This window comes from Pogona vitticeps, chromosome 6, assembly GCF_051106095.1.
Source record: "Pogona vitticeps strain Pit_001003342236 chromosome 6, PviZW2.1, whole genome shotgun sequence".
In the NCBI taxonomy this organism is placed as follows: domain Eukaryota; kingdom Metazoa; phylum Chordata; class Lepidosauria; order Squamata; family Agamidae; genus Pogona; species Pogona vitticeps.
Genome location: NC_135788.1, coordinates 95,325,709 through 95,343,179, shown reverse-complemented (window position 1 = coordinate 95,343,179; position 17,471 = coordinate 95,325,709). Strand labels below are relative to the sequence as shown.

The following is a 17,471-nucleotide window of genomic DNA, read 5'->3' as shown; positions in this document are numbered from 1 at the left end:
GATTTAAGAGTTTTTAAAAGGGTCTGTTCTTAAGAGCCTGCTCACCTCCTTGCAAACTCAAGGTGATGGCTTCCCTTATTGTTAACCCATCTCTTATTTCGTCTTCCTCTTTTCCTACTGCCTCCCACCTTTCCCATGCTAATCCAGGGTAGTATAGTGTAGTGCAGTGGTTCCCAACCTTGGGTAACCCAGGTGTTCTTAGACTGCAATTCCCAGAAGCCTTCACCTCCAGCTGTGCTGGCCAGGGTTTCTTGGAGTTGCAGTCTAAGAACTCCCCAGGTTACCCAAGGTTGGGAACCACTGGTGTAATGGATGGAGTGATAGACTAGAAATCAGGTTTGAATCATCACTTGATAATGGAAACTCACTGAAGTATGTGAGGAAAGGAAAAACCCCTCCCTAAATATCTAATTTACCTAGGAAGCCCTACTAGGGTCATTATAAGTTGATTCCAACTTGATAGCACCTAACATCCCTCCTTTTTCCCCAGCATTAATGTCTATAGTGAGTCATGCAGAGTATACATTACACATCAAGACAATGAAACATTTACCCATTATTGTAATATTTCTCTTTGACTTTAGATGCAAGTAATCAAGAAGTTGCACTTTGGATTTGGACCCTTTTTCTGTGTCCTCAACAATTTTAAGAGTTTCATTAGTCATCCATTTTGGCTTTTCTTTTCTTTTGACAACAGGGATTATATTTCCATATTCCTCCCTTATAATAAATCTTGTTTCAATCCATAGTTCTAGACTATTATCCCTCAGAGCCCTGTTATTGCAATCAGTGGTCAGTGTTTCTCAGATCTTTAAACCAGCAACAAGGACCCCATAGTCAATGTTACAGTCTGCTAAACACTTCCAACTATTAAAGGATGTGGGTTTCTTTACTTATTCAATGTCCCTCTTGTTGGTCTTTCTTGCTGTCCTACAGCAATCCACTTTTCCCAATTATCTTCAACCACTTTGAAATATACTTCTTTAGCAAAACATCACATCCAATTCACTTTGAAGCACAGGCTTAGTAAACCTCCTTGCAGCTCTTTACAAGCTTACTATCTGTAGGCACTAAGGCCATAGCAACCAGTTTCTACCGTGTCCAAAACTTCCACTGAACATTCACGCTATAGAAAACTGCTGGTTTTCACTCTCTCATTCATTGGGATCAAAACCTGCAAGTGGAGTAAGTAAGCATAACTCCTTCCCTAAAAGTCACTGTAGACATAAAGATGGATGTTCTACAGAGGAGCTGTTATACAGAGATGAGAAGGTGGAGGTGCTGAGTAAAATGCAGCCTAAGAAGAACGATGATTTCAAGAGGCTACTCCTTTGTCTTATACTCTCATTTCCCTACGACACTTGCTAGCTAGAACAGCTGCATCAATGTTCACAGAAACATTTAACAGAGAGCAGCCATGGAAATCATCCCAACCAAGTGGAAGCTAACAATCTCACAGGGGTTACGCATTTTAATTTAAAAATTGTATTGGTTATATCTCGCTTCCTTTCTTTTCCTTAACAACATCCTGAAACACACACCCACACACCCACCAATTTCTGAAACTATAGAACTGTGGTGGGAAATCTCTGGAGGTAGAGAGGCCAATAGTGCACCTCCCTCTACCCAACAGAAGCGCACTCTGCCATACCAATATCATTTTGGTGCTTGGGCCAAAGCAAAATATCTGTTAACTTTCTGAGTCCATTTCCACAGGTGTGATTCTGCATCAAAACAAGGAACACACTGCCCATCCCCACTTTCCATTTTTTAATATATATATTTTGCTACTACTATTGTTCTGGCACACTGGCAAATGTGAAGGGAGTTCACAAAAGCAAACCAATATGTTTCCCATGACCCACAGGTTGCTCACTCCAGTTTCAAACATTTCAGTAAAATTACCAGCACTCAGTTCCTGAATAAAAGCTGCTTGTTTTTCTCTTCCTTTTAATTTCCCCTTCTATACACAGACCAGGGACAGTTCTAGGTTTGAGGAAATCGTAGTCTGGGCACAGGTGGTCTGGGTCTCGTCAACACAGACATTCTCAATGGACTGAATCCCATATGGAGGCGGAGGGGGAGAGACACTACCATTTTGATTTTCCACCTTTAGCACCAAAACTGTCCTGGTCCAACAGTGGATAGAACTTCCCTGCCAAAAAACCCACCAATCAGATGCCAGAGCGCCTCTGATAACTTGCCTCTGCCAGCCATGCCAAGTGCTGAATACTCGATTAAAATCAGAAATTCTAAGAGAAGCAGATAGATGCCAGCAGCTATCCAGGCATCTTTCTGTTGGAGCAACCTTGTATGCTGTCTGTGGTTTGTTTGACTGGGAAGGACTTTTCTGGGCTGAAATTATTGTTCTATACCAGTGGTCCTCAACCTTGGGCCTCCAGATGTTCTTGGACTAAAACTCCCAGAAGCCTTCACCACCACCTCTGCTGGCCAGGATTTTTGGAAGTTTAAGAACATCTGGAGGCCCAAGGTTGGGGACTACTGGTCTATACGGTACTAACCAATAATTCCTTCCAGCGTTTGAAATTCAAAGAAAGCCTTTCTTCTCTGCTGAATATTCCATTCCCTCTCTTTCATTAGTTGGAAGCAGTTGTCTGTTTGCTGCTGACCAGTTCGGCTGGTTGCTAAGTATGTGTGCAGTAAAGATAATGGCTTACACAAGTCTGTAATTTCATGCAATTGTACGTAAAGAAATGCTTTAATTCTTTCTCCTACAAATGCCTCAGAATGAATTACTGAGATTTTAAGTGCCAGTTAATGAGAAAGGGGTGGACTCTGGGGAACTTGCAGTTATTCTCCTCTACTGCTTCTGCATAGCAAAAAAAGGAATATTACCATAAATTTAAAACTGCAACACTCTGTACCTCTGACTCTTGGATAGACAGACTCTAATTCTGCACATTTTCAATTTAGCACCATTGATTATATCTGCCTCCAATATGTTTGTACCCCCTAACCTCAAATCACAGCCTGCCTTTGACCCTATACCTCACTCTTACTGCTGGCCTTGTTCTCATACAGCTTAGATCTCCCCAAATTTTAGTATTCTCTTCAACCTGTGTGTTGCTTAGGGTAACAATTAATCTGCCTGATGTTTAAAATGCTCACCACTTTGTCGGATTATCCTGATTAACCTAGAATTAATCCCGATCTCAACATTAACAGGATTAATGTAAAATCGGATTAGCGGGTAGACTGTACCCTTTGGCTAGTGTGTGTGTGTGTGTGTGTGTGATGGGCACACGGGGGGGCATGGGCAGGCACATGCGCATAACGGGGTTGTAATCAGAAGTATGTAAGGAAGATACATACTGGACTGTTGATACATACTGGACTGTTGAACAGAATGGTACGGGGTACCTTTTTGCTTTAGCTATTTCATGTCAATTAACAGTGTGATTCTACAAATGCCTTACTCAAAACTAAATCTCTATGAGACTTATCCCCAGGGAGGTGGAGCTCATAATGCAAGTCCATCCCAAGACATTTTGCTGTTTGAGGTGGACCAGAAAGTGCTTCCCTTTCTCACTGGGCATGCTAGGGTTCATACTGTCCAGCTCCAGCTGGACACCTGCGGCAAAATAAAAAATAAAAAAAAAATCCCACAAACATCTCACAAGCTCATCCCTGGCAGTTAAAATGTATCACAAACAAAATGAATAACTAAAACGGTGCTGCTTTTTTCATAACACCCAGAGGAAAACTGTAGAGACAGATTTCTCTTCCAGAAGAAACAGTGATCCCTCTCCCCCTTACATTTGAGTCTCCTAATTTCCTTATAGGTTTAATGATTGGGGAAAGGATGCTTTACCTATGGTGTGAATGAAGAAGACTTGTCTCCCTCCCAACTTTTTCTTGTAATACCAGAAGTTAGGGTCACCCAAAGAAATGGACTGACAGCAGATTCAGGAATGACAAACTGAAGTAGTCCTTTGTGCAACACAAGGCACACTAAGCATTCAACAAGAAGTGATGCTTTCCAGCAGCATAGTGCGCTTAAAAAGAGAGGGAAAAAATAGCTTTTTCAAAGCTGAAAAGCAGTTGTAAAAATGCTTCAGATAAATACAAAACCCATGGGAAACTGGTCCGTTTCTGGAACCCCTCTGGTTGAATCGCCTTCAAAGATCTGATGAAGATCTGCAATTGTCTTTGACTTATCCCCACGTTTCTTCTCATTCTACTGTCACCTCTGACCAAATAGGTTTGCAGGTTTTTAATATTGTACACAAACCTCATAAATCTGTTTTACTAGGTTAAAGCTGGAGACACATACCTGTCAAATAAGCAAAAATGCTTCTCCCAAATAACTTTCAGCTCTCAGGAAAAACAAAAGCCCTGACTATGCTGTGTATCCAAGCTCTTAGTATCAGACCCTGCAGGGAAACAACACAGGTTGGCTGGCTCCATGATGGGCTGCCTGTAAGTTTTCTAAAGCCACCAGGCCGACTAGAAGCAAATTTAGAAGAGGTAGCTGTGGTAGTCTGTGGTAGCATATTAGACAAAAAGAAAGAAAGAAAGAAAGAAAGAAAGAAAGAAAGAAAGAAAGAAAGAAAGAAAGAAAGAAAGAAAGAAAGAAAGAAAGAAAGAAAGAAAGAAAGAAAAGAAAAGAAAAGAAAAGAAAAGAAAAGAAAAGAAAAGAAAAGAAAAAGAAAAGAAAAGAAAAGAAAAGAAAAGAAAAGAAAAGAAAAGAAAAGAAAAGAAAAGAAAAGAAAAGAAAAGAAAAGAAAAGAAAAAGAAAAAGAAAAAGAAAAAAAGAACAAAAACATTGTGGCACCTTAAATACTGCTACGTATATTTTTATGTGAGTTTTCATGGTCAAGTTTTCATCTGAGGAAGTGGACTTATCCATGAAAGATCACATTAAAATATAACAGTCTTTGTCTTATTTTTTACTTTACTTTTGCTTGACAGGCTGATTAGCATTGGTAGAACAGTGGGATAGATGAATCCTTGGTGGGATTGGACAGAAAGGATTATGTTCTCTCATTATAGGTATGCATGGTTATAAGAAAACAACAAGAACCCTTGGCATGTATTTTCCTTGCGCATGCTGTCAAACCTGACCAATAGGGCCTTCCTAATGAGCTGTGCAGTATGTGTATGAAAGGCGCATGTGCAACTTTCCTGCATGTTGTCTTTACCTCGTCACACACACCCCGATACCCAAACACACCCATGCAGGGTAAATACCACTGTAAATGTGGGAGTCAACCTCCCTTGGCAAGATGAGGGTGCAAGGGGCTTTGATTCACCTTTTCACATACCTACAAAAAAAGTTCTGGGTGGGCAATACTCATAGATGACATTTCATCAGAATAAGTATGTCACATAAGAAAAATATGCCCATGAATCCAACTCTTTTGCTGGTGCTTTCCGGCATACACAGGCTGCACAGATGAATGGGAAAGGCACTCTGCATGTTTTTCTATGGCACTATTTCCTATATTGCTTTAAAACGAAGCTATTACACCTCATCATTCTGGAGAGGAAACTTGGCTTAGGTCAAGTCCTGGTTGCCAGGCACAGTGACATGTAACCTTTTGTTCTAACTTTTTGGAGGGCGAATTCCACTACACTGGTAAATGCAGCAGCCACGGCAGCACAGAAGGCACAGCTGTCGCGTGAAGCCTGGCCTTCAGGGTGCGGACAGCATTTCTGGCAGAGGATTACAGGCTCTAAGCCTGCCTGATATTTGTCTGCCTTATCAGAGCAAATATCTCTGAGGCATACAGGGCCAGTTCTGAAAACTCCTCAGTTTGCCAGAGGAATGCAAACAAAGAGATCTGCAAGGTAAAAAAAGAAGCTGCTCCTGTTGCCGTCTTGGCCTGTTAATGCTTCACAGCTATCAATTATCACTATCTCAAATTAGTCAGAGTAATCAGAGGTCTTTTTAGGTGCAAAAATCAAGGCACAACTCAATAATGGCACCATTGTAGTACAGTAAGAAATAAGTTTACTCCCTTTTTGGTGTAACTCTAGTCTTTAAAGGGGACGTGGTGGCGCTGCGGGCTAAACCGCAGAAGCCTCTGTGCTGCAAGGCCAGAAGACCAAGCAGTCGTAAGATCGAATCCACGTGACAGAGTGAGCGCCCGTCGCTTGTCCCAGCTCCCGCCAACCTAGCGGTTCGAAAGCATGTAAAAATGCAAGTAGATAAATAGGGACCACCTCAGTGGAAAGGTAACAGTGTTCCGTGTCTAAGTCGCACTGGCCATGTGACCACAGAAGTTTGTCTTCGGACAAAATGCTGGCTCTGTGGCTTGGAAACGGGGATGAGCACCGCCCCCTAGAGTCGAACACGACTGGACAAAAATTGTCAAGGGGAACCTTTACCTTTACCTAGTCTTTAAAGAGTTTCCAGAGTATGGCCTGATTGCATAAATGGTGGAGGAGAACAATTATGAAGCTCAAGTGCCCGAACGTACCACTGCTTTGTGGTCTCTTGTGGATACTGAGACTACAGCGAGGTGGGCTTGTAGTATTCAGATTTTTAATTACACAACTAAAAAGTAACCATTTGGTTAGTTTTGAGAAATTAGAAAATATTTTTTTTAAACCATGGTAACTATAACATTAATGCACTATTTTATCTTTTTGCAACTTAGCTAGTTAATTTTTAAAAGTAATATTACAGGTTCTGCAGCTAATCGAATATAGCATGCTACTTGAAATACCACTCATTTTTTAAGGTCTCCATATAGGATAGAATCCATTGGGACATTTGCCTGTGCAGGTCTTCATGAAATAAGCAGAAACCATATGTCAGTACAGACTTGATCCTAGAAGTGCTGGAAGAATTTATGTCCCACTTTCCCAACTAACAAAGGCTAACTTTATTTGTGTCTGGAATAATGGGTTCCAGCAGGGCTTAGTCCACAAACCTGTTGTTCATATCAGACCCAAGAAAACAAGACAGAAAAGGAAAGAAAGCACATTTGGGACATGTGCAAAAACTTTGAACTTTTGAAAAGACTGTCTGAAATCACAATTACTGTAGAGGCTTGCAGGAAGAATGGAATCTTATCTGTTTCAGACTGTTTGAGATAATAAGCAAACACACAAGACAGATCATCATGATTGCTAAAAAGAAAAGAAAAACAAAATGTAAAACAAACATACAAACCTCTTAATGGCTCTAGGAAACACTGATGAAGATGGCTCTGATTTTCTGAAAAACATCATACCGTATACTGTAGTCTAGCCGTCTGCCTTCCTCTGGTTGCTGGGACTTAGATTACCCTAAGGGCGACTGGGTACCAAGATGGACTTGATGACGATTGTAGACTTGTAATGGGACCAAGGGATGAAAACTGTAGCTAAGACTTGGAGGTAGACAGATAAACTTCATCACAGAAACACCAGCCCATCCAGGTGATAGATGAGAAGGACTGGGAATATGAGGCTGAAGCTAGATGTGATTTTGTGCTATTTCTTTCAAGTTCACCATGTCTTTACAAAACAGAGGTAGGAAATTTAAAGTATGGCATGGGCAGCCAGGACAGAGAGGAGTTGCAAGACTATTTTTTTAAAGCAGGTATTCCCCTGGCAGAGTTCAGATATGGCCATGGAGCCCCACTGTGGGGGGGGGCGAACTTTAAAAAACATGTTGTGGCACCTTAGAAACTAATTGCTATACGGTATTTTAAAGTGAACTTTTGTGGACAAGTCCACTTCTTCCAATGTTACGATCAACTTCTAGTTTGGCTCTGTGTGTTGATATGAAACTGATACTCTACAGTCTTCCAGAATCGAAAATCATGTGCTGTAATTTGGATTTTTAACTAAGTGAAGGATGGACAGGTCTGTAACCCAAAACATATTAATACAGTTTTATTACTCCACTGCATTCTTTACCATATTCTTAATGCCAGACAAACAATGAGGTTGCTTGAAGGAAATTATAAGGATAGATTTTTCTCCTTTAACCATTTGCGGATATGTGTTTCTCAGTTCAAATACGTATGAAAGTGGTGGAGGAGGTAGCTATTTTTGACTAATCAATGTAGATTATGCAGGCATAACCTTTGGATTTATCATAATGGGTGGGAAGATTCGTATCAGTGATTGGATTTGCCCTTCCCCTCTTATTCAAAACAGCATAGGTTTTTCACCTCTCAGTTGGTCACAAAGCAGGCAAAGAAGTACAACTAAAATTACTACAAAAAGCCACTTCTGAGGAATTTTAGAATGTAGAGTGATTTAGGATTCTTCACTCATCTATCCTCACAAATGTTCTACCAGCCAGAAGCAGGCAAATAAATAAATCTCCTTTGTCTTTGTGTTGCTTTTGCCTGTGGTCATGTACAGGTCCAATCTAATGTTTTGTCCATATTAATATCTATATCTAAAAACTGCATTAGGTACATCTATGTATTTAATGTTATTTTAGTGTATTTTTTAATCCAAATAAGCATTTGTAATTAAAGTTCTCTCACTGAGGAGATTGTACTGCCTGGGCAAGTCATGCAAGCAATGATCTGTATTTTTTTAAAAAATCCCACTTTGATTATTCATTTGCAACACTTGTGCAAGCAGATTATCCTACATTATACCAGACCAGATGGGCGGGATATAAATCAAATAAATCAAATAAATCAAATAAATCAAATAAATAAATAAATAAATAAATAAATAAATAAATAAATAAATAAATAAATAAAATTAGGATTGCAAGACTTTTTACCCTGTGAAAGCTTCCTAGAATTCTGACCCTTGTCTTTTAAACAAAGCATTTTAAAAATTTATTCTGAATTAAAAAAAAAAAAGCAAATGTGAGCTCTGTTTGTGACAGGGCTGAAGATGAAAGATCTTGTCCTGTCCACTAAATTCAATAATTGAGACTCTGCGGCATGTGGGTGTTCAAATGTAAACAGAATGACATAATGGACCTATTATCACTCTTTCCCAACCTGGTGGTAATGACGCTCAAGGAGGTCAGAAAGTGTTTTCTGGGGGGCTTGCGGATCGCCTTATATGTGTTGGAGCCCTTATTAAATAAATGTATTCCTTCACCTTTCAGAGTCGGATATTGGAGACAGAGTGTATTTGTATGTCTGAGAAACAAGCCCTCTGGAGGAGAAAGAAACCTCTACTTTCTGAGAAGGAATGCCTTTAACCCATTTAAAAAATCCCTTTTAATGCTAATGTGGTGGAGGGTTCGCAGGTAATTTAGCTACTTTTTAAAAAGGGTCATGACTTGAAAAAGGTTGGGAACTACTATATTATGTCATGTACTGCCTTACAATCTCTTTTCCCCTTACATACAACCATCTCAAACTGAACAGGAAATTCAGATTTGTGGGCACACCCTTAAACTAATACTTTGTCGAACCACCTTTTGATTTTATTACATCACTCAGCCTTTTCAGGTATGAGTCTATCAGTATGGCACATCTTGACTTGGAAATATTTGCCCACTCTTTCCAAAAATGCTCCAAATCTGACAGATTGCAAGGGCGTCTCCTGTGCAAAACCCTTTTCAGATCACCCCACAGATATTGAATTGGATTCAGGTCTGGGCTCTGGCTGGGCCATTCCAAAATGTTAGTCTTCTTCTGGTGAAGCCATTCCTTTGTTGATTTGGATGTGTTGTTTGGTGGATGTGTAGTGTTGCTTTTGCACCAAACATATCTTTTGGCACTATGGCCGGAAAGTTCAACCTTGGTTTCACTAGACCATAACACTTTTCCCCACATGCTTTTAGGAGACTTCAGATGTGTTTTTGCAAGATTTAGCCGGGCTTGGATGTTCTTCTTCGTAAGAAAAGGCTTCCCTCTTGCAACTCTACCCCATAGCCCAGACATATGAAAAATACAGGAGATTGTTGTCACATGTACCACACAGCCAATACTTGCCAGATATTCCTGCAGCTCCTTTAATGTTGCTGTAGGCCTCTTGACCACCTCCCTGACCCATTTTCCTCTAGTCTTTTCATATACAGTGGTGCCTCACATTACTATGTTAATTCGTTCCAGCGAAATCGCTGTAGAACGAAAACATTGTAAAGCGATTTTAAAAAGCCCATAGAAACGCATTAAACCCTGATTAATGCGTTCCTATGGGCTTGAAACTCACCGTCCAGCGAAGATCCTCCATAGTGCAGCCATTTTCGCCGCCCATGCAGCGAGGAATCCATCCCAGAAAACAGTGGGCAGCCATTTTTTTACCTGGCGGCCATTTTGAAACCGCCGATCAGCTGTGTGAAAATCATCGTTTTGCGAGAATTGGTTAGTGAAGCAGGGAACCGATCATTGCAAAGTGAAAAAAACCCATAGGAAATATCATTTTGCGATCGCTTTTGCAATTGCAAAAACTTCATCGTTATGCGATTTCATCGTAAAACGAAGTGCTCGTCTTGCAAGGCACCACTGTATTTTGCAGGGACGTCCAGTTCTTGGTAATGTCACTGTTGTGCCATGTTTTCTCCACTTGATTATGACTATCTTCACTGTGTTCCATGATATATCTAATGCCTTGGAAATTCTTTTGTACCCTTTTCGTGACTGATACCTTTTAACAATGAGATCACTCTGATACTTTGGAAGCTCTCTGTGGACCATGGCTTCTGCTGTAGGATGTGACTTTAAAAAATGTCAGAAAAGACCTACTGTACTAGCACAGCTGATTTTTATTTGGGATTCCTCGGAGGCACGTTAAATGATGGCAGGGGTGTACTGACTCCCACTTAACATGTGTTTGAATGTGATTGTTTACTGGTGAACACAGCTACATCCCTAGTTATAATGGAGTTTGCACACAGATGCAACCATATTCGTTTTTTTATTTTTACTTCCCTCCACCTAAAATATTTCAGTTTGTTGTTCAACTGAGTAGTTCAGTTCATAAGTCCCATTAAAGGTGGAAAAATTTCTGAAATGATTTATCTTTGTCTCACTTTTTTACACCACAGACACATGACATTTTAACAAGAATGTGTAAACTTTTTATATCCACTGTATATTTGACAGTGGAGGACAACATTTCACAGGGCTGACAAAGTATGCATTAATAAAGCTTATGTTAAAATGAAATGTCTTTGCTGTTTAGGCCTCTCTTCCAAATTTCTGTGTATCTTAGGAAGGAAAAGTTACTAGTCCCTATAGAGCAGAAAAGTGGTCAACTAGTCCTACAGACCAATTTTATGTCGTTTGCAAACCATTCACCTCTATGCTTGTCACAGACATCTTCTACAATAAAAAAACACCTTTCAAGTTTAGTCACATCTGCCTTCCTCTTTCAAAAATTAATTTATGAAGACTAAAAGAGGCTACTGTGCCAATTAAAAAACACAAGAACTGAGACATCTTTGAAGAAACTGAAAAGAGATCCACCCCCCACCTCCAGCCTCCCCAACAGTACTAGGACGTAGGGTCACCAAATGAAATGGATTGGCAGAACAATTAGGACAGACAGAAGAAGCACTTCTGAGCAAAATACATAATTTGTTTATAAATTCCCTGCCACAGATAGTTTTTAAACTAGATTCAACACATTAGTACTGTACAGTATACCTGCAAGTATACCTTAATAGCAAAATGGGACCTCCCTGAGAGAGTTTCCTGCAGATAAAAGAGAGCTTTTTATTGACATGAGGAGCAAAAGGATGCAAGCTGTTGAGTCTTACAAAACTCTTCCTCACATACAATAAATAACTTATTGAATTATGATCTATTTCTACATAAAATTATACAGGTCTTTCCACTCGTCCATTTGGCAAATAATCCTGTATTCTTGGACTAACATAGCACTCCATGCCGTCTCCTGAATTTTGTACCTGGCGGTCCTCAAAAGTTTAGAATCTGAAGCCAACTGTGAGAGCCAAAATTTTCCGCAGACAAAATGTCTGAATTATAAAGTAAATCAACCTAGCTGTCATCATCTTCTCTCCAAGAAATCGCAGAAAGGATAGATAACTCTCTGTTACTGACAACTTTCTTCCTATAACATCTTTTCTATTAAATAGAAATGATGCTATTTGGAGGAAGCAAACAGCAGCATGCTGAGTACGGAGACATCCCTGATGCTCATTGCTGCTACCACTATCATCATATCCAGACATTGCCAAGTCCATCCTGTATAATTTCCCCATGACTCTGGCTTGGTCTTAACTAAGGTGGTAAATCTGTGTCTGAGTCTTATTGCTCCCAAAGCAGATGGATGTTAGCAAGACAAAATGCTCCTCTATAATCAGTAAATCAGCCAGACTGTAAATTAAATCTCTGCATACAGAAAATCAGTGTGTCAGGAAAGTTTCTTGTTCCAAAAAACCTTCTCTTGGGATGCAGTACTTTTCCATGTGTAAGGACATATTACATGTTGTGAGGGAAGGGAAACATTCTGAAATCCAAGTGTACACTTTTAGCCAGAAGTTTTTCAAATTTTATGCTACTGTTCTATCAATCCAAAATGGCAAGGGTTATATCTTTTGTCTTCTGTGCAGTATTTCAATTGTTGTTGTTTATTCATTAAGTTGTGTCCGACTCTTCGTGACCCCATGGACCAGAGCATGCCAGGCCCTCCTGTCTTGGGTCAAATTCATGTTGGTAGCTTCCGTGACACTGTCCAACCATCTCATCCTCTGTCGTCCCCTTCTCCTCTTGTCTTCACACTTTCCCAACATCAGGGTCTTTTCCAGGGAGTCTTCTCTTCTCGTGAGATGGCCAAAGTTTTGGAGCCTCAGCTTCAGGATCTGTCCTTCCAGTGAGCACTCAGGGTTGATTTCCTTTAGAACGGATAGGTTTGTTCTCCTTGCAGTCCAGGAGACTCTCAAAAGTCTCCTCCAGCACCACAATTCAAAAGCCTCAATACTCTATTTTAATACATACAGGAATATTAAATAAAACCCTACATTTCCAAGATGCATTATCAGAACTTGAGAATATTTTCCCATATTTTTCTTGCTTGCTACCAATAACAAGGGGCATACTAACAATACACAGTGCAACAAATTGCAAGCGAGCACAGAAACTGCAAGATAATAGCAAACTGGCTGCTGAGAAGTAATGAGTAACCAAGGAAATTTTAAAATGTAACATTCTCTGCCTATATTCTGATATGGTACAACTCTTTCACAAGCTCACTCAAGCCAGTGAGTTGTAGGGTTTTCACAGCAGGCATTGTTCCAGTTCCCAAACCACAAAGTAATTCTCCATTTATTTTCTCAGGCTGTTTTTATCTATGCCTGGAAGTATATATTCCCACTTTGTCTTTGCGAACATGGAAAGTTGTGTGGCCTATATCCAAGCCTATACAGATATTCTCCTGTTCAGCACTTACACAAGAATTCAGCACATTCTAAGAGCACTGCAGTCTTTTGAGCTTCCAGACAGAATCCAGAGGCCAGTGACTTTTTAAGTACCAGAATCCCCCAACCAGTCACAAAAGGAACTTTTCCAAGCAATGGTCAGAATTTATGCTGATTTTAATCCACTCAGGGACATTCCATGCCAGAAGTGTACAAGGGTGAGAGGGCATGTCCATACAAGTGTTTCACAAGCCATTACTGGACAGGGTCTGGAGAAGCTGGATAGTGGCTTAATTAATCCACTACACAACAATCAAAGAGATTCCTGCAACAAAGAAATGTTGGGGAACAGACAGTCACTGGATAATCCCAGGATACAACCTAGTGGTGGGCTTCTGTAAGTGTTACACACACGTGCCCTTGTTTATTCACCTTGGCACAAAATATATCCTGTTCTGGTTACCGTCTTTTTATTGCCCTTAAAAGCTACCACCAATAGTACTTTCTCACCACCACTATTACCACCAGCACTCACTCTTCTTTTTCCCCAAGGCCTTACACTCCCTCTAGCACAAGATGAGCAGAGAATTAAAAGAGTACTCTTTTGGCTCATTTTTCTCACTAAGGCAGACCAGAAGTGATGTTTAAGCTGTGAGATCCAAGACAGAGGACTGGTCTTGCCATGAAACAACATGAAGCTGTTACTTCAAACGATATATTTTAGAATGTATGCATTTATTTTTGCATTTACAGTAATTTGTCCCTTGTTTATATAAATCAGCCCCATTGCTGAGGTGAGACCTGCCTGTCATATTGCTATTTTCTGACTCACAAATTGTTCCTGAAAAGGTATTGTGGATATGTATTGATTGTGACTAATTAGCTCTGAGAAAAGACAGGGAACTGTTGTGCTGACGTGGCTATTTATTATCACTTTGTCAAAGTTAGTTACATTTAGATGTAAATTAAAGACCATGGGACACCGCATATTTAAACCGTGATTAAATTTATGCTGCATGTTTAGTCTTCACTAGGAATCAGAATGAAGCTTCATGGTCCAAATCTGTACTTGTTCAAACTGTAATACATTACTATGTGACCTTTCATCCCTCACTATCGACATTTAGATCAGAAGTCACTAGGACCTGCTATTTTTCTTATGAAATTCTGCAATATACAACTTGCTTGAAATGACATGTGCTCTCGTGCCTTATTAGAAATAATACTGAGAATTGAAAGTTTCCAAAGAATACTCCATGGTAAACTATGGAACTACTGTATTTAGGTCATTCATACCCCACCCCCAAATAACCTGAGATCTCAGGGTGGAATACAAGTACAGTGTCCAGAGTTCCTTTTATTTGGAAGCTGGGGGAACGATCTTTCACGTGAAAGAGGTGGTCAGCTAGTGGCATATGCAAGACTTTACTCCAGCTGAAGGATTCTCATGACTGGCTTGGAGCACAGGCTGATTAGCCACACAGGGAACAGCCACAGTGCCTGCTTTCCAGGGATGCAAACAAATCCCTGTCCTTTTGTGCTTATGCTCGCCTTGCCTCTACATGTGGGGGCAGCCACAGCTGCAGCAGAGAACGCACTTTGCATTGGAAACATCTGGTATTCAACTCTTGCCAACTTCTGTTAAAAAGAACAGATAGCAGTAGCTGCAGTCAAAGACCTTTTTGGAAGCAAAAAGACTATTACATTTGATGTCTTTCCCTCTCTGTCTGCTACTGTTTCTCCCCACATTACATTACCACATTTAGTAGGTAAGCATTATGCAGTCAGGAGGCATTTTTATTCTGATAACATATACAGTATAGGATGCCTTTATTGTCCATATGCAGCTGGAACTTTTGCAGGTTTCCCTATGTGAACAGTAGAGCAATGTATTGCTTTTTCCTGCACAAGGGTTTCCAGTAAGAAGGTCCCACACCTGTCATAGCACTTCCAAAAACAAAAGATTGTGCAGGACAGGCTTGGAATTAAGATTACCAGCTGTGATCATGCATTTCAACCAAAAGTTGTTTTATACAGAAGTATTTCTCCTTGCTTTGTTTGCTTGATGGTTTTGCTTTTTTAAATGAAAAGCAACTTCAAGATACTGAGACTGACTGTGAGTGCACTAAAGTGCTTAACTTATTCCTTGTGAGCTACTTGTCTGCTTGACATTATACATACACACATACACACACATGTGCGCACCAGCTTTTGGGAATAGCTTTGATCAAACATTTGGCTGATAGAAGGGTTAAACTTCCCTTCCTTCCCTGTGCCATTCCTTGACTTCAAGGAGCAGCCTCACAGTGTTGTTTCAATTTTTAAGTCAAGAAAAAAATATATTTCTGTCTGAAATGTCTCTGTGTTTCTCTTGTAGTATTTTTCTTGCTCTTAAAAATTACTGCATTGCATTTCTAGATACAGGAGTAACTTTATGGAACATTCCAATAACTCCATGGTTGTCCCAAGGCATTTTGCTGCCTGAGGCAAAGAAGGAAATGCTGCACCCCTTCAACTCAGTGTTGAAGATGTCTCCCTGCTGCTCATATGATTTGGACAATAGAGACAGAAAATCCCCACAGGTTGCTCTCTCTGCCAGTAAAAACACAATAGCAATAAATTAAACAGATAATAATGTGTTAGTCTGTTCCACAACACTCAAAATCTGCTGCTTGCAGCAGCTGCCCCACTCTCCCCAAAGGTAGGACCAGCTATATATATCTGGGATATATAAAGCAAGTATCTGGGATATTTAAAGCAAGAAATTGCTCTTCGAAACAAGAAATCTGGTGCAAGAAAAAGGGACAAAAGAAGCAGATCTTTTAAATCCCCTCCCAAACTTGTCAGCGCACAAAGGAAATTTTAAAAAGAAAAGAAATACAGAGAAAGGGTGGAAAAGCGCATGCATTTATTTTAAACAAAAGTGTGTGGGGGGAAAATTGGAAGTACTGACCTTAAAGCTCCAGTAGTTGGGTTGCTAACAAACAAAAAGAACAAAACAACAAAACAAAACAAAAACAGAACAACAACAAAAATACCATTAAGATTCTGTTTTGAGCAAACAGTTGACTTTAAACTGTGTGATAAGTTACAGGTTTTTTTAGTTGGTTTGTTTAAAGTCCCCTCCCAATGGTTTTTTTTAATAACAGAAGCAATGAATTCAATAAAATAAATAGGAATGGTTGGTGGGTGCTACACAGAAAGGCATTAAAACAGGTAGACATTGATATGAGGCTTCACTGCAGGAAAAAAATAAATGTGAAAAAGAAAACACAAAAGGTATCAAGGGTTTTGTTAAGGGAAGCTGTGGGCAATCTGCATACCAATGAATAAATTAAGTGCTTCATCCTAGGCGGAAAGAAATTTTTCACCTAAAAGTATTATGTAAATCAGGAAACTTGATATATATTTAGTTATTCTACATAATTTATTCCACTGCCTAAAGTGGAATAAAGCAAGGTATGAACCAAACACTTGCTTCTATTTTGATGTACTGTTTGTATCAATCAATCAAAAATAAAAAAGTCTATTCGAACACAGAATCCACTGCTGCCCAGTTCTTAAAAGATATTTCATGCTGTTTTAAGACCACAGATGAATTTGTAGCACTCTAGAATGCAGTTGGACTCCACTCCAGTCAGTTTCAACCAAGACGCCAATGGTCAGGAATGAAAGGATTGTACTTCAGCTACATGGAGAGGGCCAAAGCCACTGCATCCTGATGTAAAATCTCAATATTGGGTTCAGAGTCATACCTCACAGCAGGGCCACTGAAACTGATGGACCGGTAAGTCAGTTGATTTCAACAGCTCTATTCTAAACATAACTTGGTTTGGAACAAATTAAATACAAATTGCTGTAACACTTCAAAGTGTTTAAAACACTTCTGATGCAGTGATCTTTAAACAAGTGTGTAGGTCAATCATATCATCACACACCACAGGTGAGAAGTTGGGGAGAGAAAAACCTAAGGCCACTTTGTACATAGATTTGTTGATAAGGAGAAATTTGACCCTGATATCGCTGGCTGAACTCACATTCTAAGCCTTCGCTTTTACTCTCACTTTGAATGGAAGAGTAGGAAGCAAATATCTATAAGTTCAGTAGTTTGTTTTAAAGAGAAAAATGAATGACCAAGAAGCACAGTGCGGCTGTCCCTAAACATTAATTTTTTAAAGTGTCGTTTAAGATTAAAATGGAAGAATTAACT

General features: G+C 39.8%; 1 protein-coding gene across 24 annotated transcripts in view; it reads right to left on the bottom strand.

Moving 5' to 3' along the window:
• The window catches only part of SRCIN1 (SRC kinase signaling inhibitor 1), a 310,186-nt gene that overhangs the window by 97,415 nt on the left and 195,300 nt on the right, over positions 1–17,471 (bottom strand). For 15 of the 24 annotated variants that reach the window (XM_078377916.1, XM_078377919.1, XM_078377927.1 and 12 more), the window contains one exon: positions 16,215–16,238. The exons of the other annotated variants lie outside the window; for them this stretch is intronic. In XM_078377916.1, the coding sequence (XP_078234042.1) occupies positions 16,215–16,238 (24 nt within the window). The remainder of the gene's footprint in view (positions 1–16,214; positions 16,239–17,471) is intronic. 24 annotated transcript variants of the gene reach the window in all.